Source organism: Schistocerca americana, chromosome X, assembly GCF_021461395.2.
Source record: "Schistocerca americana isolate TAMUIC-IGC-003095 chromosome X, iqSchAmer2.1, whole genome shotgun sequence".
NCBI lineage: Eukaryota > Metazoa > Arthropoda > Insecta > Orthoptera > Acrididae > Schistocerca > Schistocerca americana.
The window spans coordinates 468,234,965-468,262,642 of record NC_060130.1 but is presented as its reverse complement, the minus strand read 5'-3'; the positions used below and the strand labels follow the sequence as shown (position 1 = coordinate 468,262,642).

At 43.6% G+C, this 27,678-nt stretch overlaps 1 protein-coding gene across 1 annotated transcript in view; it reads left to right on the top strand.

Annotated features, from left to right (window-relative positions):
• Positions 1–26,949, top strand: part of LOC124555091 (zinc finger FYVE domain-containing protein 26) — a 434,713-nt gene extending 407,764 nt beyond the window's left edge. The window contains exons 36-37 of the mRNA XM_047128885.1: positions 6,311–6,554; positions 26,378–26,949. Coding sequence (XP_046984841.1) covers positions 6,311–6,554; positions 26,378–26,563 — 430 coding nt within the window. The 3' untranslated portion in view covers positions 26,564–26,949. The remainder of the gene's footprint in view (positions 1–6,310; positions 6,555–26,377) is intronic.
• The last annotated feature ends 729 nt before the right edge of the window (positions 26,950–27,678 follow it).

Below are 27,678 nucleotides of genomic sequence, written 5' to 3'. Positions count from 1 at the left end.
GCATCTATTGATTTTCTGCAAGGATTTCCACGTCATCTGCAAATCTATATATTCAATTTTCCACCCACTTATCCTGATGCCTCTTGTCCCATTGTCCCATCCAAACAGCTTTCAGCATAAATAGCTGTGAGTAACATATTACAAAATGAACAATGACTCTATCCTACAATGATAGGCTTACCATACAATTAAACCATTTAACTACCGTAGCTATAGATTACAGTCTGTTTTATAAAACAATCATGTACTACCTCAATGGTTTTGTTTTGTGTGTGTGTGTGTGTGTGTGTGTGTGTGTGTGTGTGTGTGTGTGTGTGTGTTGAGGGTTGAGGTAGCCCAATATGGTTCTATGTCCTGCTGAATAATCTCATGTACTTCTAATGGTTGTGTGTGCCTTCACTGCTTTTACCTTCTAATACAACTATGTAGTAGGCTGTCTGATTTTAATGCAGCAATTATAAATATGGTGTAGTATAGACCCAGACATAGTTCTTGAACACTTTAAAGTTCACATATACACTACTGGCCATTAAAATTGCTACACCAAGAAGAAATGCAGATGATAAATGGCTGTTCATTGGACAAATATAGGGTGTTACAAAAAGGTACAGCCAAACTTTGAGGAAACATTCCTCACAAAGAAAGAAAGAAAATATGTTATCTGGACATGTGTCCGGAAACACTTACTTTCCATGTTAGAGCTCATTTTATTACTTCTCTTCAAATCACATTAATCATGGAATGGAAACACACAGCAACAGAACGTACCAGTTTGACTTCAAACACTTCGTTACAGGAAATGTTCAAAATGTCCTCCGTTAGCGAGGATACATGCATCCACCCTCTGTCGCATGGAATCCCTGATGCACTGATGCAGCCCTGGAGAATGGCGTATTGTATCACAGCCGTCCACAATACGAGCACGAAGAGTCTCTACATTTGGCACCGGGGATGCGTAGACAAGAGCTTTCAAATGCCCCCATAAATGAAAGTCAAGAGGGTTGAGGTCAGGAGAGCGTGGAGGCCATGGAATTGGTCCGCCTCTGCCAATCCATCGGTCACCGAATCTGTTGTTGAGAAGCGTACGAACACTTCGACTGAAATGTGCAGGAGCTCCATTGTGCATGAACCACATGTTGTGTCGTACTTGTGAAGGCACATGTTCTAGCAGCACAGGTAGAGTATCCTGTATGAAATCATGATAACGTGCTCCATTCAACGTACGTGGAAGAACATGTGGCCCAATCAAGACATCACCAACAATGCCTGCCCAAACGTCCACAGAAAATCTGTGTTGATGACATGATTGCACAATTGCATGTGGATTCTAGTCAGCCCACACATGTTGATTGTGAAAATTTACAATTTGATCACGTTGGAATGAAGCCACATCCGTAAAGAGAACATTTGCACTGAAGTGAGGATTGACACATTGTTGGATGAACCATTCACAGAAGTGTACCTGTGGAGGCCAATCAGCTGCTGATAGTGCCTGCACACGCTGTACATGGTACGGAAACAACTGGTTCCCCCGTAGCACTCTGCATACAGTGATGTGGTCAACGTTACCTTGTGCAGCAGCAACTTCTCTGACGCTGACATTAGGGTTATCATCAGCTGCACGAAGAATTGCCTCGTCCATTGCAGGTGTCCTCATCGTTCTAGGTCTTCCACAGTTGTGAGTCATAGGCTGGAATGTTCCGTGCACCCTAAGACGCCGATCAGTTGCTTCGAACGTCTTCCTGTCGGGACACCTTCGTTCTGGAAATCTGTCTCGATACAAACGTACCGCGCCACGGCTATTGCCCCGTGCTAATCCATACATCAAATGGGCATCTGCCAACTCCGCATTTGTAAAGATTGCACTGACTGCAAAACCACATTCGTGATGAACACTAACCTATTGATGATACGTACTGATGTGCTTCATGGTAGTACTGTAGAGCAATGAGTCACATGTCAACACAAGCACTGAAGTCAACATTACCTTCCTTCAATTGGGCCAACTGGCGGTGAATCGAGGAAGTACAGTACATACTGACGAAACTAAAATGAGCTCTAACATGGAAATTAAGCATTTCCGGCCACATGTCCACTAACATCTTGTCTTTATTTGTGTGTGAGGAATGTTTCCTGAAAGTTTGGCTGTACCTTTTTGTAACACCCTGTATATTATACTGGAACTGACATGTGATTACATTTTCACGCAATTTGGGTGCATAGATCCTGAGAAATCAGTTCCCCGGGACAACCACCTCTGGCCCTAATAATGGCCTTGATACGCCTGGGCATTGAGTCAAACAGAGCTTGGATGGCGTGTACACGTACACCTGCCCATGCAGCTTAAACACGATACCACAGTTCATCAAGAGTAGTGACTGGCGTATTGTGATGAGCCAGTTGCTCGGCCACCATTGACCAGACATTTTCAATTGGTGAGAGATCTGGAGAATGTGCTGGCCAGGGCAGCAGTCGAACATTTTCTGTATCCAGAAAGGCACGTACAGGACCTCAACATGCGGTCGTGCATTATCCTGCTGAACTGTAGGGTTTCACAGGGATCGAATGAAGAGAAGAGCCACGGGTCATAACACATCTGAAATGTAACATCCACTGTTCAAAGTGCCGTCAATGCGAACAAGAGGTGACCGAGACGTGTAACCAATGGCACCCCATACCATCACACTGGGTGATTCGCCAGTATGGTGATGACGAATACACGCTTCCAATGTGCATTCACCGCGATGTCACCAAACATGGATGCGACCGTCATGATGCTGTAAACAGAATCTGGATTCATCTGAAAAAATGACGTTTTGCCATTCGTGCACCCAGGTTCATCGTTGAGTACACCATTGCCTGTGATGCAGTGTCAAGGGTAGCTGCAGCCATGGTCTTTGAGCTGATAGTCCATGCTGCTGCAAACGTCGTCGAACTGTTCATGCAGATGGTTGTTGTCTTGCAAACGTCCTCATCTGTTGACTCAGGGATCGAGACGTGGCTGCACAATCCATTACAGCCATGGGGATGAGATGCCTGTCATCTTTTTATCAAAGTCAGAAATGTGATGGTACGCATTTCCCCTCCTTACACGAGGCATCACAACAACGTTTCATCAGACAATGCCATTCAACTGCTGCTTGCGTATCAGAAATCGGTTTGAAACTTTCCTCATGTCAGCACGTTGTAGGTATCACCACCAGCACCAACCTTGTGTGAATGCTCTGAAAAGCGAATCTTTGCATAGAACAGCATTTTCTTCCTGTCGGTTAAATTTCGCGTCTGTAGCATGTCATCTTTGTGGTGTAGCAGTTTTAATGGCCAGTAGTGTAATATGAAAACTGAGACCATTTTAGTTTAATAGGATTACTGTAAGATCAATTTAGAACTATAGATAGTTTGATACTGCATTCTGTACAGTTGTGATGAAGATATATCTACTTTACTCAGGGGCCTGAAGACGAGGTAATGCAGCACTGAAATGTGTTGCAAATAAAATAAGATACAGTGACAGCTGTCATCCCATGTTCTACCAGAAGATGGATATAAGGATTACTGTAGATATTGCCAAAAGTCTGGATTTTCATAGAGAAATGACACAACAAGCTCAACACAAATATGGAAAGTGGCTTCAGTAAGCAATGTAGGCCACCCTTTATAGCTTTTCTGAGGCAGGGGTATCTCCAGACAATTCCTGGACAAAAAATGAAATTTCACTGGCCAACAGGGTGTGCACTAATTTGATACTTCTTGGGAGATTAAATTTGTGTGCTGGACCAGGAAAGAATATGTCGCGTGTTTGTGTCCCAGTCGACAACCGAGTTTCAATCTGTCAGGAAGTTCCACCATCTGGAGACACTGTTTAGTGATGGAGGGGTCGATGGGCTTCAGGTATATAAATACTGAGGGTGTCTGTGCCTTCTGCATGTAGGATGTAGGTTTTGGATTCAGCACTGTCTGAGGGTTATGATACTATGCAGCCAACAAAATGGACCATAGGGTAATTTTAGGAAGGACCTTGGAGAGAATGGTCAATTGTTGGATTCCAGAAATTAGGAAGGCAGACAGCTGCCCTCAATGTGAGTTCAAGAGATGTTAATATCCTATAAAAATCCCTGATCCATGTTGTGGCTTTACAGTAGGCTATCTTATGGAGACTACATTAATTAGAACTTTTTTTTACTTTGAAAAGATGTGGAGCACTGCTTGGAGGCAAAATATGATAGAACAGCTCAATTTTGGGGGCTTCTATGTTTGTCTACCTGTATCCATCCAGTTGGTCCTGTCTATATACCTGTATGGATATTGATTTGGTGAAATTATTTTTGATAGGTCTGAGCATGGGAATAACATTTTCATGGAAGTATTTCAAGTGTTACCCTTTTTGCCATTGTGTTAGTAGTATAACGTCTATACTGTGTCATTCAGACACATTCACTGAGCTTGCACCAGAGGTAGCACAAAGTATGTTGAGGGCAATGAGTCTGCAGTCAGCACAGATGTGGTCAGCACCAGTAAGGCTGTAGCAAATACTGAGTAGTGATGGATTGCGAGCAACAAGGCTGCACCCAACACCATATCCTGTTCATAATGGGCTGTAAAGTAGCAGAACTACTTGCAAACCAGTTCACAATCAAGCCAAAAACCAAAATTAACACAAACTAGCAAATAATAGTTTGATAGTAACCAAAGCAAGTAAAGGCACTGCTATTAGACTGTTGACAGGTTGATCCTAGAAGCTTCACAGAAACACACAAAATGACATTGACTTGCTGTGCTGACTTCATGGGATATGAATAGCCTGAGGCTCTGCCCATCGAAGTATGTTGTGGTGATCTCTACCAGTGTAACATGTAACAGCAAAGTGCCTTGATTTATTAATATTCTCTATGGACACCATATCAGTGTCAATCTTTGAGAGAATTCAAAGTCTCCTTCTCTGCATTACTGCTTACCAGGCATGAAGAAGTCCTTGATAATTAATCCAGCACAATGCATATTACATTTGTATGATTTTGCAATATTTTGTTCCTCCTCCAACACTGATGCAGCAACTCATCAGTTGTAACTCACATTAGGAAGTTGGAGGAGTGGGCTGTGATGACTGATTCAAGATTTTCTAGATTTTTTCTGTGTGTTGATTTTAACTGTCTCATCACACTTATAAATCAGGGATACAATTGAAATTCGATGAGATTTTCAAGCCTCATATTTGATTTTTATCTGTTTTAGTTTTCAAATTTCCTGCATCTAAAGGTACTGGGCATCTTAAAATGCTATGCTAACAGGTTGGAGGAGGAGAGAGGGCCTTCTGTTGCTCACTCTATAATGGAATTGATTTGCATGTACCTACTGTGAGCAATGAGACATTTAAACAAAATTAAATACTTATTACTTATCTACATGTAGTATACAGACAGATCTGCTTCCTAAATTATTGCACTGCATGACGTGGCTCAATGGGTAAGGTACTGGACTCATATTCAGGTGGAGAAACGTTAAAATTTTCCATTGTTTCCCCATATCAGCTAAGTCAAATGTTAGAATGTCTACATTCAGGACACATTTGATTTCTTTTCCCATATTTGTCCTATCCAAGGATTTTTTTCAGACTGTAATGACAGCACTGTCGATTTGACATTTAAAGATCATCTTGCCTTTCTTTTATTTCATTTCCTTTTGTAAATTGTTGAGAAATAGATTTTAATGTTTTGTCAGGAGGACTGGTTCATGACTGCGCTGTTTTTTAAATCCAGATTATTAGAATTTTTACTACAGTAACTACATGTAAAGTTTTTACACTAGGCATTTTAGTGCAGCTGAATCTGCCTGAAAATTTGAGAAAATGACTGTGATTTTAACTATATGTCATGATTTGTGCTTTTAATCATTTCAACCATATTTGTCTTTGACTGTTGTAGCTAGGCTGCTAGTAGCCTTTACCACTAAGTGCTCTAAACACACGTGTACATGTGCACTGTGCCCCCCTCCCCCTCACACACACACACACACACACACACACACACACACACACACACACACACACACACACACCACCTATAAAGATTATGTCCAATTTTGTCTGGGAAAAATATATTACTTGCATTTTTCAAAGTCATTATGCTTGCTGTAGCATTTTTATGCCTTCTTTTTTTGTCAATTATATATAAATATTTTAGTATCATACCATGAAAATTTCTGGTTTTTTTGTGGCTACTTAACTAAAGAAAAGTTGCTAACAGTTTGATGATATTTTCTTTAAATATATATAAAAGTATCCATCTGATTACTGTTTTTCTTCTGATTGTAGGATTATTGATGAATATCATTTGAGACCACTCACTGTTTATAGAATTGTGTGCAGTAAATATGCAGGAGATTCATCTGTAAATTGCATTGAAAGACTTGTCAACTGTATTAAAAATACAGAAAATTCAGAGAGATTTGCTGTATGTGATGAAGTACTGGTGCTCTCAGTGAATAAATTAGTAGAAAAATCATCAGTTACAGAAGCTGAATCTCTCATAAAACTGATTACAGAACCTGAAAGTAAGGTATGTACATAAAGTGGTATGCACTAGAATTGCAGCATCTGTATTGTTGCTACATTTAACATATTTGCTTACTGTGGCAAAATATGAAGATAAACAAAACCCTTAATTACTTTGAACTCTAACACAAATAATATGAACTTGCAGGATCAAACCTTCTATTCCCCTCCTTCAGACTCCCTGCATCCCCCGTCTGCCCCCAACCTCCATCTTCCCCATGTTCTCTTCCCATACCTGCCTCATGTCTTTCGCCTAGAACTGAAGACTCAGATATAGTGCTGTTCCTGCATGTTCCATGTTTTAACTCTATTAGGTAATTCTTGTGTATGATCTCATCACTCCAATAATTTCTTGCTTTCGACAAATGGATAGATCTCTGCAGCAGAAAAAAAAAGCCTTAAGTGGGATTCAGACTAGATACTGTCATCATGCAGGAGCAGTCCAGCCTCTCATCTATCCCAAATCCCATTATGCAAGCCACTCTTAACATTCAGATATATCTCTCCTGTGTTTTGAACTTGACTCTACACCTACACCTACATCCCTCAAGCCACCATACAGGACAAAGACTACCTCGTGATACTACTAGTCACCCTGTTTCCTGTTCCATTCTCAAATGGAATGAAGGGTAAATGATTGTTTATGGGCTTCTGTATGAATTCTGATTTCTCTTATCCATCTGTGCAGTCCTTACACAAGATCTATGTCAGTTGCAGTACGATCGTTCTGCAATCTGTCATAAATGATGGACCTGTAAACTTTCTCAGTAGTATTTTGTGAAAATAACGCCTTCTTCCTTCCAGGGATTCCCCTTTGAGTAACATTTCCCTAACACTCATATGCTGATTGAACCTACTGGTAACAAATGCAACACACCTCTGAACTGCTCTGTGTCCTCACAATATCAGTTTTCTTTTCTAAGTCTGTATTCCAAGGAATCAGTCTGGGACACTAACCACAATGAATTGATGGAAGAAGTGGAGAAAGTGAGTGAAGAACAGTTTGATTTCCTCAGTTTATTTAGTCATTGCAGCATCACAGAGTTGCTTAACATTCTTCTCTGGGAGACTGCACAATTTTGTGCACCATTTAAGGATTTCAGTGTAAAAAGTCTGAGGCTATATGCTTTAGGGAGATCTCCTACAATAATCAGGATGATGCAATTAGAGAAATTTGCAGGTACAAGGAGACTTACTGAGACACACATCTCTTGTGTGTCACATACTAATGGGACATGGAGAGGGAAGTCATACTGGTCACTGAATACCTTCCATCAGACACAGTACTACGATGTGTAGAATCAGTTGTAAATGTACATATATTCCATTGGTATATCATCATCCACACATGACAACACAAAATCTTGACCAGAGCTGATATTGGAGCTATCTGCCATATTTCACCTTTATTCCTAAGAGTCAAACTGTGCAGCATGTTATGTAATAAACTCTGCATTTTGCAAAACACAAACATTTTCTTTTGCAGAAAGCAGAATTTTTTGAAAGCTGTGTTTAATGTGCAAACATGGAAAAAATGGCAACAGAAGATTCTGCACTTAGCAAAGTAATTAGGCGTTACACATTTTCTTTTTACCTTTCTTTTTGTGGGCATGTCCTTCATGTTTGTTACACAGCTTACAGTGTTTTAAATGCACATGCAGTTTGCAGCACTTCAGCCAGGAAGGGGTCATACTGTCTTATGTCTACTGCGTGAATCACCTAACCCGGGGCTCACTGAAACATTATATAACTAATTGCACTTTGATTGACTGGAGAAAAACACACACAAACACACACACACACACACACACACACACACAAATATACATTTTCTGTTGAATCCCTGAAAATCCACACTCCAAAATGCAAAAGTTACAGTGTTGTAAGAATTTTAGCCTCGCTGCTGCCGCATGTGCTTGTTGTAAAAATGGTTGGATAACAAAGAGAATTACTACCCAGTATTCTTCAGCCTCTTTGAATAGCTGAAATGCCAGGATGGCTGGCAGCACCTGTGACTATTGTGGTGTAGAGCTAGTGAAGGGCTTGAATAATTCATGACAATGTTTTAGCTGTTGTAATCAAAGCTCAAGAATTTTTGCATCCATGGTACTGCTTGGCAGACCACAAATGAGACCACTGTGTCATCAATATTGTAAGCCTCACAAAGGGTATCCCAACATTTACTGACCACAAACAAATGTTCTGAAACAATAGATTAAGCTAAGTCTATTAGTTCATAAAACTAAATAATAATAGTTCTGCAAGGTTCGCAGGAGAGCTTCTGTAAAGTTCGGAAGGTAGGAGACAAGGTACTGGCAGAAGTGAGGCTGTGAGGACATGGCGTGAGTCGTGCTTGGGTAGCTCAGATGGTAGAGCACTTGCCCGCGAAAGGCAAAGGTCCCGAGTTCGAGTCTAGCTCCGGCACCCAGTTTTAATCTGCCAGGAAGTTTCATATCAGGGCACACTCCACTGCAGAGTGGAAATCTCATTCTGGAATAATAGTTCTTGTTGGAAATTAACACACATTCAACAAAAAAAACTATGCAACACAAGTGTCATTCATTCCAGGTAAACATCAGTGACTGTTGTAGTTAATTTGTAGAGGCAAAGTCAGATAACAGCAATGTTATGAGTCCATTACCTGGCGGCCTTGTATTTGCCCAATACAGAGGTTCATGTGACCTCAACATTTGTTGGTTCCCCCACCTCAGGTGCCCTCACTGGACATGTGTAATAACATATCTGTATTTTCTATTTGTTCATACAGCGGGGTTAGTAAAGCCACTATACATGATCACAAAATGTAATTCTGTGCATCTATCTTCTGACCATTCTTGAAAACTAGTTCCAGCTGTGCCCTTTTCCATTCACATCAGATGTTCCATTACTGCAGAGGTCAATGATAAATTACAGCTAGAAGAGAGAATAGATTTTTGCATAAGATACATTGAACCTAACACCTAACTATCATAATCAGTGGCCGTCATTATATCAATCAAGTTAAGATACTTTCTCATTCCGCAGCAACTTGTCTCTGTGTCTAATATTTTGTGCTCATGTGACTTATCACAAGGAGGAGCTATAATCTAGCTTTTGTCAACAAAACGCTTCAGAAGACAAATTGCAGAATTTCTGATTCACTTTTTGACCTACAATTTTTGAACCATTACTGTGCAATGAACAAATAAGTGGATGCATAATTTTAATTAATTGACCAACTTTATATAGAATTAAGAGTTTTAGTTTCTTTTAATAATTTGACACATAAGATTTAGCTTTCTATGTCAAGGAATGCTCCTCACCCAGCTACAATAGGTTTTTGCTCAAATTCAGTTTTCCTGGAGTGTTTCAGCTTCATTTGCAGGTCCAATAAAGTTCTCTCTGCTTTTTCACTAACTTCCTAATACTGATTTCCCTTATGTTATTATGACCATCATTTCTTCCTATAGGTCAGCATCAACAAAATATTTTTGCATTCAGAGAAGAAAGTTAGTGGTTGAAATTTCATGAGAAGATCCCATCACAATTACAAATGCATTTGTTTTATGATGTCCACCCCAAATCTTGTCTTATATGTCCATGACACTCTCCCCCTTATTTCTCAATAATACAAAATGTGCTGCCCTCCTTTGAACTTTCTTGATGTACGCCATTAACCCAATCTGGTAAGGATCACACACTGTGCAGCAGTACTCCAAAAGAGGTCGGACAAGCGTAGTGTAGGTAGTCTCTTCAGTAGATCTGTTGCATCTTCTAAGTGTTCTGCCAATAAAATACCATCTTTGGTTTGGCATCTCATCACATTTTCTGTCCGTTCTTTCCAATTTAAGTTGATCGTAATTGCAATTCCTAGGTATTTAGTTGAATTTATGGCCTTCACACTTGATGGATTTATTGGTTAACCGAAGTTTAATGGACTCCTTTTAGCACTCATGTGGATGAGCTCAAACTTTTAATTATTTAGGGTCAATTACTAATTTTTACCCCATAGAAATATCTTTTCTGAATCATTTTACAATTTGTTTTCATCTTCTAATGACCTTACTAGATGATAACTGATAGCATCATCTGCAAGCACCTAAGATGAATGCTCAGATTCTCTCCTAAATTGTTTATATAGATAAGGAACAGCAGAGGTCCTGTAACACTACCTTGGGGAATGCCAGAAATCAATTCTGTATTACTCAGTGACTTTCTGTCAGTTATTATGAACTGTGACTCCTTTGACAGTGAGCTCCCTGCCGCCACTGTATAAGCAGCAACCAGCAGCAAGTCGTACTCTTAGCTCACTTATTTGTGTTGTAGTTTAATTCTTAATTTCTCTGCATGGTTTTGGGTACTTGCATAGTTTAATTCACAAATTTCAGGCATATTATAGTATTTGAGAGTTGTAGCATCGCATTTTAATACCCATATAGTGTAAATTCGCGTAGTCATCAGTCATCTGTTTGTTTTGAACGGCTTGTAAGATAAAAGAGAGGAAAAAAATTTTTTAGGTATGGATAGGGACTGCGCCTGTTGTGTACGGATTCAGGGGGAATTGGCCACCGTCCGTAAACAGCTGGAAGCTGTGTTGACCATGGTCGACAGACTCCAGGCTGTTGCCCTGGGCTGCGGCAACATTGGGACATCCAAGGCAAGCGCTTTGGTGCCTCTGGAACCCGTAGCATCACCTGGGATCTCGTATGCCACTGCACCCTCGGATTTGGAAACTTGCCTGATGGTGTTTGGCGAATCGTGGCGGGGTCGCGATTCCCTGGGCAGAAGGCAAAAGTTGGTGCTGGCCACAAGACTGTACCCTTACACCTCCGTAACAGGTTTGAGGTGCTGCCCACTGCTGAAAGTACTTCTGAGCCAGCAAGGGCAGCCTCACCTGTTGCAGCAGTGGCTGGTCTTCCTGAGAGGTCCAGACAAGCACAGAGGGTGGGATTGCTTGTCATTGGGAGCTCTAGTGTTAGGCGGGTGATGGAGCCCGTTAGGGATATGGCATCAAAGGATGGGAAGAAAGCCAATGTGAACTCCGTGTGGGAGGGTCATCCAAGATGAGGAAAGGGTCCTTCCGGATGCCATGAAGGGTACAGGGTGCAGCCAACTGCAGGTAGTGGCACATGTCGGCACTAATGATGTGTGTCACTATGGATCGGAAGAGATTCTCTCTGGTTTTCGGTGGCTATCTGAGTTGGTGAAGACTGCCAGTCTTGCTAGCGAGATGAAGGCAGAGCTCACCATCTGCAGCATCGTCCACAGGACCAATTGCAGACCTTTGGTACAGAGCCGAGTTGAGGGTCTGAATCAGAGGCTCATACGGTTCTGTGACTGTGTAGGCTGCAGATTCCTTGACATGCGCCATGGGGTAGTGGGGTTTTGGATTCCGCTAAATACGTGTGGACTGGGCGGTCTTTTAGGCTAGATAGTCATGGGAAAGATCAAAAAGGGCTCCAGTCTCAAAGAGTGCAGGGCAAAGAAACAACGAGAATCGAGCTAGCAACAGTCGGTATTGTAGTTGTAAATTGTCATAGCTGTATTGGAAAAGTACCAGAGCTTCAAGTGCTGATAGAAAGCACTGAAGCTGAAATCGTTATAGGAATAGAAAGCTGGCTAAAGTCGGAGATAAATTCTGCCGAAATTTTCACAGAGGTGCAAACCATGTTCAGAAAGGATAGATATTTAATCTATCCTTTCTGAACATGGTAGTGATGTGTTTGTGTCTGTTGGTAGTAGTTTGTCTTGTAATGAAGTTGAAATAGATAATTCTTGCGAATTACTATGGGTAGAGGTTATACTCAACAGCCATACCAAAATAATAATTGGCTCCTTCTACCGACGGCCCGACTCAGATGCCACTAAAGCGGAATTACTAAATACAGTTTTCCATAATTCCTTCACGAAAGAAGACGAAGTAAATATTACAGAATTCGAAACCAGAACAGCTGTTAGCATGAGTGACATAAAAGTAGATGTCTTAGGTGTTGCAAAACAACTCAAATCACTTAAGAAAGGTAAGTCTTCTGGTTCAGATGGTATACAAATCAGGTTCCTTTCAGAGTATGCAGACACAATAGCTTCTTTCTTAGCAATCATATACAACCACTCACTTGACGAAGGGCCTGTTCCTAAAGATTTGAAAGTAGCACAGGTCGCACCAATATTCAAAAAAGTAAACAGGAGTAACCCATTGAATTACAGACCCATATCACTGACCTCAGTTTGCAGTAGGATTTTGGAGCATATACTGTACTTGAACATTATAAATCACCTTGAATAAAATGACTTATTGATACATAACCAACAGGGATGCAGAAAATATCACTCTTGTGCAACGCAGCTAGCTCTTTATTCCCATGAAGTAATGAGTGCTGTCAACAAGGGATCTCATTCGATTCCATATTCATAGATTTCCAGAAGGCTTTTGATACCGTTCCTCAGAAGTGACTATTAATCAAATTGTGTGCATATGGAGTATCGTATCAGTTGTGTGACTGGATTTGTGATTTCCTCTCAGAGAGGTCACAGTTCATAATGATAGACAGTAAATCATCGAGTAGAACAGAGTGATATCTGGCATTCCGCAAGGTAGTGTCATAGGCCCTCTGCTGTTCCTGATTTGTATAAATGATCTAGGTGATAATCTGAGCAGCCCCTTTAGATTGTTTGCAGATGAGGCTGTAATTTACCGTCCAGTAAAATCATCAGATGATCAATTCCAATTACGAAATGATATAGAGAGAATTTCTGTATTGTGTGAAAAGTGGCAATTAGCACTAAACAAAGAAAAGTGCAAGGTCACCCACATGGGTTCTAAAAGAAATCTGATAAATTTTGGGTATACGATAAATTGCACAAATCTAAGGGCTGTCAATTTGACCAAATACCTAGGAATTACAATTATGAGCAACTTAAATTGGAAAGACTACATAGATAATATTATGGGGAAGGCAAACCAAAGACTGCGCTTTGTTGGCAGAACGCTTAGAAGATGTGACAAACCCACTAAAGAGGCAGCCTACATTACACTTGTCCATCTTCTGCTGTATTATTGCTGCGTGGTATGGGATCCTTACCAGGTACAATTGATGGAGGACATTGAAAAAGTGCAAAGAAGGGCAACTTGTTTCGTGTTATCGTGCAATAGGGGTGAGAGTGTCACTGATATGATATGCAAGTTGGGGTGGCAGTCACTGAAACAAACCCCCCAGGGGCTCAGCATTCATTTGCTGAGTACGGGCTTGGCGACCCCGGGGTCCTGAGCTGGGGACTGGTCAGCGCCGCCAGTCTTCTGTCACCGTAACCCCCGGACATGCTTCAGCGACCACCGTATGGTGCAGCAGTGGAATGTTGTGTGCTGCGGGGAGTGGTAATCTTGGCTTGACCGCATGGATTGCGAGGAAGGTAAACGTCTATAAAAAACCCTCAATCTTACGGTGTTCTGCGCGCCTATAAGATGCATGGCTGTTGGGGTGGAACAGTCGCAAGCGGGCAACCTCTGTGGCACCTGCCGCACCCCAGTTGTATAAGGCTTACCTAGGCACGCGGGACTCTGTCTAGGTGGACTTCTAGTTCCCTAGCTGCTCATGGGACCGAGATGGATCCTTCGAAATCCTCTTTTCTTCCTCCCAGCAGAAAGGGTGGGCCGCTGGAAGGTTCTAACACCCAGTCTCTTAAGAGGGCTCGTGCAGTCAGTCCCCCTGTCCCCGGCACTTCTTTGACAAGTCGAGTCTTAAGTAACAGAATATATTCTGGTAACCTGAATGTGTTTCTCATTGTGAAACGGAAGGAGGGTAGTTTTGAGAAGGTTTCACCCTTCTATATACAAAAGGGTTTGGAGGGAATCTGTGGCTCCTTAAAATCGGTGAAGCGCTTACGTAATGGGACCTTGCTAGTGGAAACTTCCACTTACCAGCAAGCAACTAACCTTCAGTCTGCTAAATGCCTTGGAGAGTATGCCATAGACACTGAACTGCACAGCACCTTGAACTACAGCAAAAGTGTTATGACGTGCCGGGATCTAGTTGACATTCCCAAGGAAGAACTGCAACGTGAGTGGGCTCCGGAAGGTGTCGTTGATGTTCAACATATCATGAGGAGGGTTGATGGCAATCTTGTCAAATCCGACTCCTTTATTCTAACCTTCAGTAGCACGAAACTTCCTGAACATGTTAAAGCTGGCTTTCTTCGCCTTAGTGTGAGGCCTTATTTCCCGACCCCAATGCGCTGTTTCAAATGCCAGCATTTTGGGCATACCACCTTAGGATGCAAAGGCGAAGCAACTTGTGGCAACTGTGGTAAAGCTGCTCATGAAGGAGTTGGTTGCTCCTCTCCAGCCAAATGTATCAATTGCTCTGGGAACCACCCTGTTTGGAGTAGGGACTGCCAAATATTTTTAGAGGAACGCAAAGTCCAGGAAATAAAAACAACCAAGCGTATCCCCTATGGTGAGGCCAAGAAGATCTATAAGTCGATGCAACCTCCCACATGTGCTACATCATTTGCATCCCTGGTTCAGAAGCCTACTCCAAAAGTCGATGCCTCAAGGCAGACAGAGGTGGTGAGTGTTGGCACTAATACATGCAGCTGTCAGTGCACTTGCAATGCAGCCAGTGTTTCAGAGCCAGTAGCCCCTATTCGAACGGCAGACAAAGGTACAGTGGCGAACTTGGGCCAGCCCCTGGGGCCTCCAACAGCTGAGGATGTTCCGAAACCCAGTACAGCCATTACCACTCCCACTCAGCTCCCCCAAAGCCCACCAAACCTCAGAAAGCTCCCGTACAGCAGCAACAGCGGGTCAAATCACATGGTAAACCGTCTGACCATGCAGATGTTGTTTTCCGTGACTCTTCATCTGACTCTTCCCCAGAGTTGATGGAATCCGATGTATGTGTGGGGAAATCATCTCGCCCCACGCCTGCCCCTCCACCTGCTGCAGTCTCCCCGCCCCGTCGGAGAGACAGGATGAAGGTGCTACCCCCATCATAGATGGCTCCCATACTTCAGTGGAACTTGCAAGGGTTCAGGACGCATGTGGAGGAACTTCGTCTACTCTCTCAGGGTAGACCACTGTGTCTCTGTCTCCAGGAGACTTATTTCCATCCATCATACTCCCCTGAGATACGAGGCTATACACTCCACAAAAAGGACAACCTGCGTGGAAAAGAGAGCTAGAGGAGGCGTAGGTATTTTCGTCGTCAGGACAGACTACCCCTCCTCGCCTCTCTCACTTACGACGACTTTACAGGCCGTCGCTGTGTCTGTGCACGTGCGTCATCCATTGACTGTATGCTCGCTTTACTTGCCCCCACATGATGCACTTGATGAAGCGGCTCTCACCGACCTTCTTACACAGCTCCCCCAGCCATTCATTATTTGTGGTGATTTTAATGCCCACAATGTGCTTTGGGGCTCTGCAATTACCTGCCCCAGGGGTAGAGCAATTAAGAGGCTTCTCCTGTCATCCTGTGCCTACTTGCTCAATGGAGGACAGAGTACTCATTTCTGCACAGCAACTGGGTCGTTCTCTGCCATTGATCTCTCGCTTTGCTCTCCGGCTCTTGCCCCCGGTGCTCACTGGGAAGTGGTCACTGACTTGCATGGCAGTGATCATTTTGCAATCTGGATTCACCTGCCAGATGGCCTGGGCCCCGAAAGGAGACCACCACGATGGGTGCTCAGTGGAGCTGACTGGCCCAATTCGAACACTGTGCGAATGTTGAGGTGTGGGTGGATCATATTACCAAAACGGTCCACCACGCCGCTGCAGCATCCATTCCACAGTCCACAGGCCACCGGAAGAGCCCACCTGTGCCTTGGTGGAGTGCCGAATGCCGCTCTGCAATCAGGACCAGGCGTGCAGCTCTGCGTCGGTTCAAGTGTCGGACGACTGCTGAGAATCTTGCAGCCTTTCGGGTGGCGAGGGCAAGATGTCGCAGCATTATTCGTGAGAGCAAGAAGAGGTCATGGCAACAGTTCCTGAACACCATTAATCGTTCCACCAACAGTTCCATTGTGTGGGAGACCATCAGGAGAATTTCTGGCAGAGGAGGGAGGTGCCCCATAGCTGCTGTAATGAATAACGGCACTCTCCACACGGATCCGCGAGACATTGCCCAGACTATGGCAGCGTATTTTGCCACAGTTACTGCAACAACCAGTCAGGATCCAGGTTTCCAGTGCCATACAGCCGTTGCTGAGAGATGTAGTCTGGACTTCCAGTCCACTTCTCATGAAATTTACAACTGCTCATTTTCTATGTGGGAGCTGGATTCTGCATTGTCTGGAGCTCGTGACACATCCCCTGGTCACGACAGGATCCATTACAGTATGCTATGGCACCTCACAATGCGCAACAGAGAAATCCTCCTCACACTTTTTAATGCCATTTGGGCGTCGGGTCGCTTTCCTGACACGTGACATGAGGCAGTTTTAATCCCTTTTTTAAAACCTGGGAAAGACCGCATGAGCCCAAGTAGCTACCGTAGTGTTGCCCTCACTAGTTGCATAGGGAAGACCTTGGAGCGGATGGTCAACCGCCGCCTTGTCTGGATGTTAGAATCCCGGCAACTCCTTAGTCGCTTTCAGTGTGGGTTCAGGAGGTTTCGTTCCACCTTCGATAACCTTGCCCTCCTGGAGGCGGCAATACAACAAGCTTTCCTACGCCGTCATCACCTTCTAGGTGTATTTTTCGACATCGAGAAGGCCTACGATACCACTTGGAGGCGTCTCATCCTGGAGCAGCTTCACGAATGGGGTTTTCATGGTTGTCTTCCTCTTTTTATTCAGTCTTTCCTCTCGCCACGATATTTTAGATACTGAATTGGTGTTGTCCTGTCTGATCGCTTTGTGCAGGAGAACGGTGTCCCTCAGGGTAGCGTTTTAAGTGTGACTCTCTTTGCCATCGCTATTAATAGCATTACTTCCATAGTGAAAAGTCCTGTCCAGTGTTCTTTGTTTGTGGACGATTTCTCTTTGTTTTGCTCTTCTTCAAGCCTTGCAATGACAACTCATCAGTTGCAACTTACAATTAGGCGTTTGGATGACTGGGCACAGAAGAGTGGTTTTAAGTTTTCCACCGAGAAGTCTGTATGTGTTCTTTTTAACCGTTCTCGTTCGATTTTAACCTTTCCTGAATTGAGGATGAGGGACACTATTCTTACTTTTAAAGACACGGTGAGATTTCTGGGGCTCATTTTTTACTCGAAGCTCACGTGGTTACCTCATCTTAAAGACCTGAAACGGCGGTCACTTATGGCTTTAAGTATTTTAAAATGTCTTAGCCACAGTACATGGGGAGCTGACAGGACTTGTCTGCTCCAGTTTTACAGGGCGTTTGTGTGATCTCGGCTCGATTATGGGTGCACGGTGTATGGGTCTGTGAGGCCGTCTTACTTAAAGTTGTTGGACGTTGTGCACCATGAAGGGCTTCGGTTGACCACTGGGGCATTCCGAACTAGCCCCATACCAAGCCTCTGTGCAGAGGCTGGTGAACCACCACTTCATATGCGGCGATGGCTACTTACAGTGCACTAGGCGTATAAAACTTTGTCCACACCATACACCCCTGCATACCATACCGTTGCTCAGTCTCCTCTGGCATGATTGTTTCATAACCGGCAACGTGCGACGCAGCCCTATGGGATTCACGCACAGGATTGCCTCGGTGCGATGTCTATGGCTGGTCTTCGTGTTTTACGTCGCGGTTGGAGCAGATCTCCACCTTGGCTCCTCCGGAGACCCAAACTTATTTTAGATTTGACTAATTTTAAGAAAGATGTCACACCAGATTTTACATTCCAATCTCTGTTTTTTAACATTTTAGATGTGCATCACGGTTTCACTGTCGTTTACACTGATGGCTCCAAACAGGAGACTTTCCTTGGCTGTTCTGTGGTGTTCCCTGATCATGTTACCCGGATTCGCCTCCCTGCTGAATATACCATTTTCGCAGCGGAGCTCCACACGATCCTGAAGGCACTGGAGCAGATGCATCGTGTTCGGGGCGATCGATTTCTTCTCTGCTCCGATTCTCTTAGTGCCTTACAATCACTGCAGAACCTATACCCGACTGAGGAGATGGTCCAGCTGATACATGACCAACTGTACTTGCTCCAACGGCGCGCTAAAGAGGTATCCTTCTGCTGGGTGCCTGGTCATGTCGGCATATGGGGCAATGAACAGGCTGATCGGGCTGCCAAGGAGGCCTGCAGAGAGCAGGATGTGGTCCAGTGCCCTATCCCCTTGCAGTCAGTCTTCGCTGCACTCCACAGGAAGTGCATGGAGTTGTGGGAGGACGAATGGCTGGTGGTGACGGCCAATAAACTGCCGTCGGTAAAGTCAACCACTCGGCCATGGCGTTCCTCCTGCCGGTTGCTCAGGCGGGAAGAGGTGGCCCTCACACGTCTTTGGATCGGGAACTGTCCTCTCACACATAGCTATTTATTACGGCGGGAGGATCCCCCATTTTGTGATGCTTGTGGTGTGCACATCTCTGTCCGGCACATTTTAACAGCCTGCATTTTATACCGTGATGCAAGGGCAGAAGCACAAGTTGATGGGGATCTGCCTTGTGTTTTAGCTAACAATGAGACGTGTGTGTCTAGGGTTTTTAAGTTTTGTGATGTGTCTGGACTCTGGCCTAAACTTTTAGGCTGGAGGTTTTAGTGTATTGCAGAGTGGCTGACTCCTCCCTTTTTCCCTTGCGGTCAGCCAGCCACTTCCATCTGCTACATTGTTTTAGCTCCCTCTACCATTTTCTTCCTGTGTTGTCCATGTTTTACTGCTGACGCCCTGCTTCATCCCACGCTTCGGTGTGGGTGAGCACATATTTTTCAATGATTGTTTCCCATGTTTTATGTTCCGTTTTATGTAAACGTTCTGAGTTTTTTTCTTGACACCTGTCTCACTATATTACTGAACGGGCGCTGAAGACCTTGCTGTCGTGCACCCAAAAAAAACCCTCTACTACTACTGCTACTACTACTACTACTACTGAAACAAAGGTGGTTTTCTTTGCGGCGAGATCTATTTACGAAATTTCAATCACCAACTTTCTCTTCCGAAAGGAAAAATATGTTGTTGACACCCACCTACATAGGGAGAAGTTATCATCATAATAAAATAAGAGAAATCAGAGCTCGAACGGAAAGATTTACGTGTTCCTCTTTCCCACGCGCTGTTCGAGAGTGGAATGGTAGAGAAGTAGTATGAAAATGGTCCGATGAACCCTCTGCCAGGCACTTAAGTGTGAATTGCAGAGCAACCATGTAGATGTAGATGTAGACAGGAAATCATGAATCCAGTTGCATAACTGAGATGATATTCCATAAGCACCTCTCCCCAGGTCGCCACTATTCATGCCTATGATGGTCATGCTGCATAGTGTGGCACCTCAATTGATTTGCTGAATGTAGTGCAATGCCATTCATCGATAGGCCACATTACCCAGTCACAGCACCACTCCAAACACAGCTGTTTGTGCTGTGATGTTTACAGCAGCCTACGCATGGGACATTTATTCCCTAGCCCAGCTGCTGCTAGCCTCCAACCACTGGTGCAGGATGACACAGAATGTTGCATGAAGTGTATTACTTGTTCTCAGATCGCAGATGCTGATATGGGGGGAGTTACAATGTGCTTGGTGCACAATACAATGTTCCTCCTTTGTGGTGGTCAGACAAGGTCAGCTGGAACATTGATTACAAATCTGTCTGTCTTGACATTCCCATGCAGTCCATCATCAGGCCACTGTCACATCTGAATGCCCCAAAAACTAACCCCACCTAACCTAACCTACCCTACCCTACCCTAACCTAACATAATATTGCATGATTCAACCAGCCAGCTTAATGGAGACTCACAATGTGGTACCTCTCAGACTCTCTCAGCAGCTGATAGAGTTATCTGACACAAATACACTGCATCTGCCTGCCCTTCATAGTGATCACTCAACATCCCTTTATACAGGGTGAAGCGAAATTTGTGCACTCAGGCTTCGCAGCGCGTCTCCTCACATGCCAGTGATAAAAAAATGTCTTTCACAAAATTTCGTATGGCGAGTACATCCGGCAGTAAAAGGACATTAAAGAGTGGCAATCTGGCAACACTGTAACCACTTCTGTCAGCACATCTTAGATGTGCTGTACAGTTGGTGCAGTGGATAGAATTGCTAATTTCATTCTGTCATTTCACATTGTAATATACACTGTTTCTTAGGTCGCATGTATCCTAAATTTACAACACTTTGTAATGCTGAGTATAACAAATACATGGTTAGACAAATAAGAAATAGACAGTTGAAACAAGTGATCCATCATAGGACAGAATAACTACAAAAACAGTATCAATTTCGAGATGCTGAAGATGATAGCAAAGTTCAGGAACACAACATCTACTTATCATTTATATTACATGTAATATGAGCAATCAGATGTTGCACATTAGCAACCAGTGGCAATAATAATGTCCATATTAATGGCTGCATGACCTTCACAACAGAAAACGTTGTCCTCAGAGCGACCTCCCTGCATGTCCAAACATTGCACAACTTGTCGGATCATACAGCTCTGGACCCTTTGCAGCAAAGTGACATCCACAGTAACAAGAGCAGCATGAACGCGCGCTACCAGTTCTTCCACATTCATCGGCGGAATACAGTACACGTGCTTCTTCAGGTGCCTCCACAGGAAGAAATCCAGGGGATTTAGGTCAGGTGAATGCAGTGGCCATACATCTGGACCTCCATGTCTGAGCCATTTCCCTGGAAATGTTCTGTCCAAATACTGTCGCACATTAAATCCAGAGTGTGGAAGTGTACCATCATGTTTCCTCTACCGAACATGTAGTGGAACATCTTGCAGTGCTTCAGGCAGATAGTTTGAGAGGAATGCATGATACCTTTGTGCAGTCAACCAGTCAGGCAACATGTAGGGGCCCCAACACCCAATATTCTGGCCCAGACATTGATACCAAAGTGAATTTGATATCCACAGTCATGAGTGATGTGCGGGTTAACCTCTCACCAGTGGTGGGCATGGTGCATATTGAAGAGACACTCATGAGTGAATGCTGCTTCATCCGGCCATATTACAGTGTTCACGAAGTCATCGTTGGCTTCCTGTTGTTGTTGAAACCATTCACAGAATTGCATCTGCTGATGGCGACCTGCAAGATGCGTGAAAGCATAATGCTAAGGGTGGTGAAAGCATAATGACAGGGGTGCAGCAAGTTATCGACCGTGCATTGCAAGACACTCAGCTGCCTTGCTATGCTACATGTACTTTGCGGAGGCTCTTGGTGTATGACCTCCTGATCAGCTTCCTCAGTAGCTGGAGTACAGCGAGTCCAAGGACGACCTGTCATACAATGGTGGAAGGAGAGAACCTGACTCCCGAAGGCGCAGCTCCAGATGACAAAACAGATTTTTATCTGGATGGCATTGACGAGGATATCTAGTAGTATATTCATGAGCAGCAACATCAGACCTGTTAGCAGATGCACCAAGGACCAGAAGCATATCTACATATTCATCGTTTGTGTATGCCATACATCTGCCACACCGGTTTAGAGGTTTACAGTGAGAAAATTCAATATGTGTACGCATGTACATTGGAGTCTGTCATGGCACATTACTCTGCTTGCAACTAGTCCTTGTATGGTGGACAGCACATACAGTATAAACACTGTTCCACCTAACGTGCATTACCCCTCTGAAAGACATTGTTCTGGATGATTCATACTGACACTGCTAATTTTGAAATGTTTGGTTTCGAATTCCATTGTTTCCCTAATGGTAGTAGACGTGATGTTTCCACAATCCCATCGATAGAACAACAACCACCACAACAATAATAATAATGATAATAGTAATGCATTGAGATATGTACTCTAAACATCATGCAGTCACCAGATTCAATGGTGAAAGGCATAATTAGTGGGACCATGGTGATAACACACAGAAGTAATAACCGAGATTGGACATTACTTGCAAAGCATGTTGCTAGTCCTAGTGGTAATGTAAGGCCCTAACGAAATGTAATGGACCTGAATGAGGCAAGAATAATAGTTGGTACTAATCTATGGGACCATTGAAGGAGAGTACAAAGAAAATAGGTTTCACATCTGGTAGATCCAGTGGTGCGAAATTCATGCCCACAACATGGAAAGGGCTTCTTTCAAAGCTGACCAATCTTCCTTTTCTACAATTGTTGTCTGTAAGTGCAAATGTTTGCTGGAGGACCCGGTGCAATTGCTGTTGGCGATTAGGATGCCAGATACCGTACCACCTGGACTACATTTACCAAATAAAAAACATATGCCCCAACTCAGGATCGAATCATCGACCTTCTGCATGATAACCCAAAACTCTATCCACTGCACCAACTGTACAACACGTGTAATATGTGCTGACAGAGGTAGTTACCATACATGTGGTTACAGTGTCGCCAGATTGCCACTCCTTAATGTCCTTTTTCTGCTGGATGTACTCATCAGCAGAAATTTTGTGAAAGACTTTTTTTTTTATTTCTGGCATGTGAGGAGTCGCGCTGCGAAGCCCGAGAGTGCGAATTTCACTTCACCCTGTATACATTACCAGGCCTGGCATCAACACTCAACATGAACATCACTGATTCTTGAGTTTCTCCCGGCGTATTTGATAATCAAAATATCCACGGGTATGCTGCCGGTCTATAGTGTCCAACGGGCACAATATTTCGGCGATCAAACATGTCGCCATCATCAGGTGAACTGACGGACTGAGCTCCTGTGAACGTGCCGGCACGGAGATCCGTACGCTATGGCTGCTCAGAGGGAACTGGGTTCGGTCGCGGCGGCGGCCGATTTAAATACCCTCCGCCCGCGGCGCGCTCCCTCCGCCGTCCGCGCCCAGCGCCACGGTCGTGCGGTGGAACAGATTGCGACGGCGTCTGAGATGACGTCGGTGTGATGGCTCTGTCCGCCGTGGTCGTCACAACTATACGTCTGCTCGATTTACTCTTGATTAACCCGATCGCTGGTTCCCAAGCCTTGCTAAGATTATAGCCACAGTCACGGTTTATGAGGTCGTCATTGGTGCGAATTTCAATGGCCTCTCTAACAACGCTGTCCCAGTATCTCGACGTCTGTACCAGAATCCTCGTGCGGTCATACTCCATGGCGTGATTTTCCGACAAACAATGTTCAGCGACCGCCGACTTGCTCGGATACATCAGTCGAGTGTGCCTCTGGTGTTCACGGCATCGATCCTCGACGGTACGCATCGTCTGACCAATATACGACTTGCCACATTGACACGGAATCTGGTACACGCCGGCCTTCCTCAAACCGAGGTCATCTTTGGCGCTCCCCACCAGTGCACGAGTTTTATTTGGAGGACAAAACACAGTTCCGACCCGGTGTTTCTTCAGAATGCGGGCGATTTTTCCCGAGAGTGCGCCTGTGTATGGAATAAATGCAGTGCCTACCTCCTCCCTCGTGACTTCATCCATCTCAACAGGTTGTGCTGCAGTGGTTGGGCGGAGAGCACGTTGAATCTGCCACGTGCTCTCCGCCCAACCACTGCAGCACAACCTGTTGAGATGGATGAAGTCACGAGGGAGGAGGTAGGCACTGCATTTATTCCATACACAGGCGCACTCTCGGGAAAAATCGCCCGCATTCTGAAGAAACACCGGGTCGGAACTGTGTTTTGTCCTCCAAATAAAAACTCGTGCACTGGTGGGGAGCGCCAAAGATGACCTCGGTTTGAGGAAGGCCGGCGTGTACCAGATTCCGTGTCAATGTGGCAAGTCGTATATTGGTCAGACGATGCGTACCGTCGAGGATCGATGCCGTGAACACCAGAGGCACACTCGACTGATGTATCCGAGCAAGTCGGCGGTCGCTGAACATTGTTTGTCGGAAAATCACGCCATGGAGTATGACCGCACGAGGATTCTGGTACAGACGTCGAGATACTGGGACACCGTTGTTAGAGAGGCCATCGAAATTCGCACCAATGACGACCTCATAAACCGTGACTGTGGCTATAATCTTAGCAAGGCTTGGGGACCAGCGATCGGGTTAATCAAGAGTAAATCGAGCAGACGTATAGTTGTGACGACCACGGCGGACAGAGCCATCACACCGACGTCATCTCAGACGCCGTCGCAATCTGTTCCACCGCACGACCGTGGCGCTGGGCGCGGACGGCGGAGGGAGCGCGCCGCGTGCGGAGGGTATTTAAATCGGCCGCCGCCGCGACCGAACCCAGTTCCCTCTGAGCAGCCATAGCGTACGGATCTCCGTGCCGGCACGTTCACAGGAGCTCAGTCCGTCAGTTCACCTGATGATGGCGACATGTTTGATCGCCGAAATATTGTGCCCGTTGGACACTATAGACCGGCAGCATACCCGTGGATATTTTGATTATGAACATCACTAATTCACTCTTGTGGCCATTCTATGTGTCACAGAGAATTGCAACTCTAATCATTTACTAACCCATTGATGGTGTGTAGATGTACGCAGTTAAATTGACATCCGACTGTGTGCTCTGGGTGTTTCACTTTTTTTGTGAGGCAGTGTTTTATCATTAAACCTAGAGAGTCTTTCTGATCCCTATTTATCTTGCATGCAGTATAACTGTGTAATGTGTATTTTGCATTACTCTTCAATTTGTACTGTAACTGTATATGGGAATTTGGAGCATTTACGCATTAGATGCAGCAACCAAGGAGGCATTTTCTTACCTAAAGTGACACGATTTAAAGTCCTCCTTCATGAATTGACATTGCTGTTGCGACCCAGAGTCATGTTTTGATTAGAGAAAGTGTGGCTAGGAGTGAGGAAGAAGAAGCTGAGATCAGTTATGCCAACCATCTGCATATGCGCTAGCTCCTTCCAGCCACAGAAACAAATTAAGTCCTTTTAACTGACGTTAGTATTGGACACTGTCCTGTGATGCATCGATTCCATCTTCGGTGAGATGATCCACTAGTACATAGCTGTTGTGATGTACCAAGTGCCATACACTACATTTTAACAGAATGCGTTTTATGTGAGAGACGAGTGCAGCAAGTGGTACACCAGATAATGTGCTCTGTGTTCTATCAGACTAGCATTGTCTGACTTTTTAAGTTTTTATTAAATGCCTAATCTTGTTCCAGTGGTCATCCATCCATACTTTCCTGAGCTACTTCTTCTGCCTTCTGTTTCTTAACCCATATGTTTTAAGTGTGTTCTATTTTGTACACTTTTCAAGTTCTAAGCCTTTTAACTGCAAGGGTGCTGGTAACTTCACTACTGAATGCTCCAAAGCAACATTATCAACAACAGTGTCAGCAGCACCATGTCCCATAAAGCCACCACATTGTCATTGTTAGTGCTAAAAGTTTTCTGTGTGCTTGTAAGTTAATTAGATATCAGTTTATTGTCACACTTGCTGAGGAGAAAGACTTTCTTATCATTACAAGTAATTATTGTAATTTCACTAATGATTGATATTATATTTTTGTGATCACTGATTCCTTTACTTACCTTCAGTGAATTGAAAATGTTAGGTCTAATATTCCCAGGAGATTTAATGTCTTACATCATGAAAGGGTTGTGTAACCAACTGCTCAAGATAAAATTTGGCATATATTTTATTTGTTTTAATAGATTTGAAAATTTTTGAAATCTGAATGAAACAGACTGACAAATGTGACAATAGACTCAAATTAAAACTATTAGTGTAATAAAGAAAAGTGATACAACCATGCTCTTCATGCCATTTCTTATTGCAGTCATCAGTCTCATTATCTTAAATGAGAATGCTAGTAACTCTAAGAAGCTGACACTTTCTCATCTAAGTTTCTTTAGGTTTCAGGATACATACTTTGTCACCAGCTGAAGTCAGCTTACCTGGTAGCAGTGAAATACAACCGAGTAGATGACGTACTACGAATAATGCAAGAAGCACAGAAGCTGGAAAATACTGCAGTGCACAAAATCTGTTTGAAGTGGCTTAATCAGCATGGGATATTCCCATCTGTAGATCCAGTATAATATGTTTTTCAGAATATGAGTACTGGATCCAGAAGATGGAAAAGATTGTAGAGTGACATTTCTCTTATCATCAATATAGTGTTTCGTGCTGTATATTAAACCTGTGCTTTTTGTGTTTGGCACAAACTATGTGAGATTTCTTAATTTTATATGCTATGAAGAATCTTCTTTTTGAGATTTTGGAAGAGTGAGTGTGAACATGATAAGGCTAGTGAATATTATTAACTCATGTTATAACATGTAAGAAGTACTTACAGCAATTATGTTTGTAACGAAATGTATTTTGTTATCCATATCTTTTGCTTACAATTTAAAATATTTTTATATTCATTGCAATCAAATAAGACTGCATGATTCCAATAAATTGAGGTTTTTGTCACATCTTATACATTATGAAAAGTGTGTCAGGAGAGTAAAACTTATTTAATTCTGACAATGATTAGCTTTCACGTGAACAGGTAAGTAACTAAACTGTTTTTAGCTACTATTAACCTGGTTAGAGTTGGCAATGACAGTTGAAACCCAAAGTCTCTGATGGGATCGAAAAGACCATAACGCACTGTCTCTGACTCTTCATACTGTCCCACTTGCATTAAGATTCTAACAGAATGTTCTTTTATAGGCCATCTGAAAGTCATAAAATTTATGATAATAATTATAGCTGCAGAACTGAAGGGCACACAGCATTAAAGTCACTTACTATTTGATTTGTGCATTATGAAATCTGGAATCCAGGCACTTTACAGAAGATCTCATAACAACTATTCAGAACCTGTGGCATTCAGGCATACTTGGTTCCAAACATTTTCACTGTAGAAAGTAGCTGTGTTCCCTCTAAAAACTATTAATGCTCACCCAAAACACCAAATTATAGCCATTCAAGTAGTCCCCCCTGCCATACAGTAGTTTCATTTAATGGCAGTAGCAGTGGTTTTAGCAATGAATGACCCAAAAAAAAAAAAAAAAAAAAAAAAAAAAAAAAAACCCACACCAATCTGCCCCTAAAATGCACTGTCACCTAAGTTGCATTAGGACTCTTTGGAGCCCATCAATGCACTCTTTTGACAAGCTAATCACAAGCCCTTTATAGTTAAATTAAATCAGAATGCTTCCTG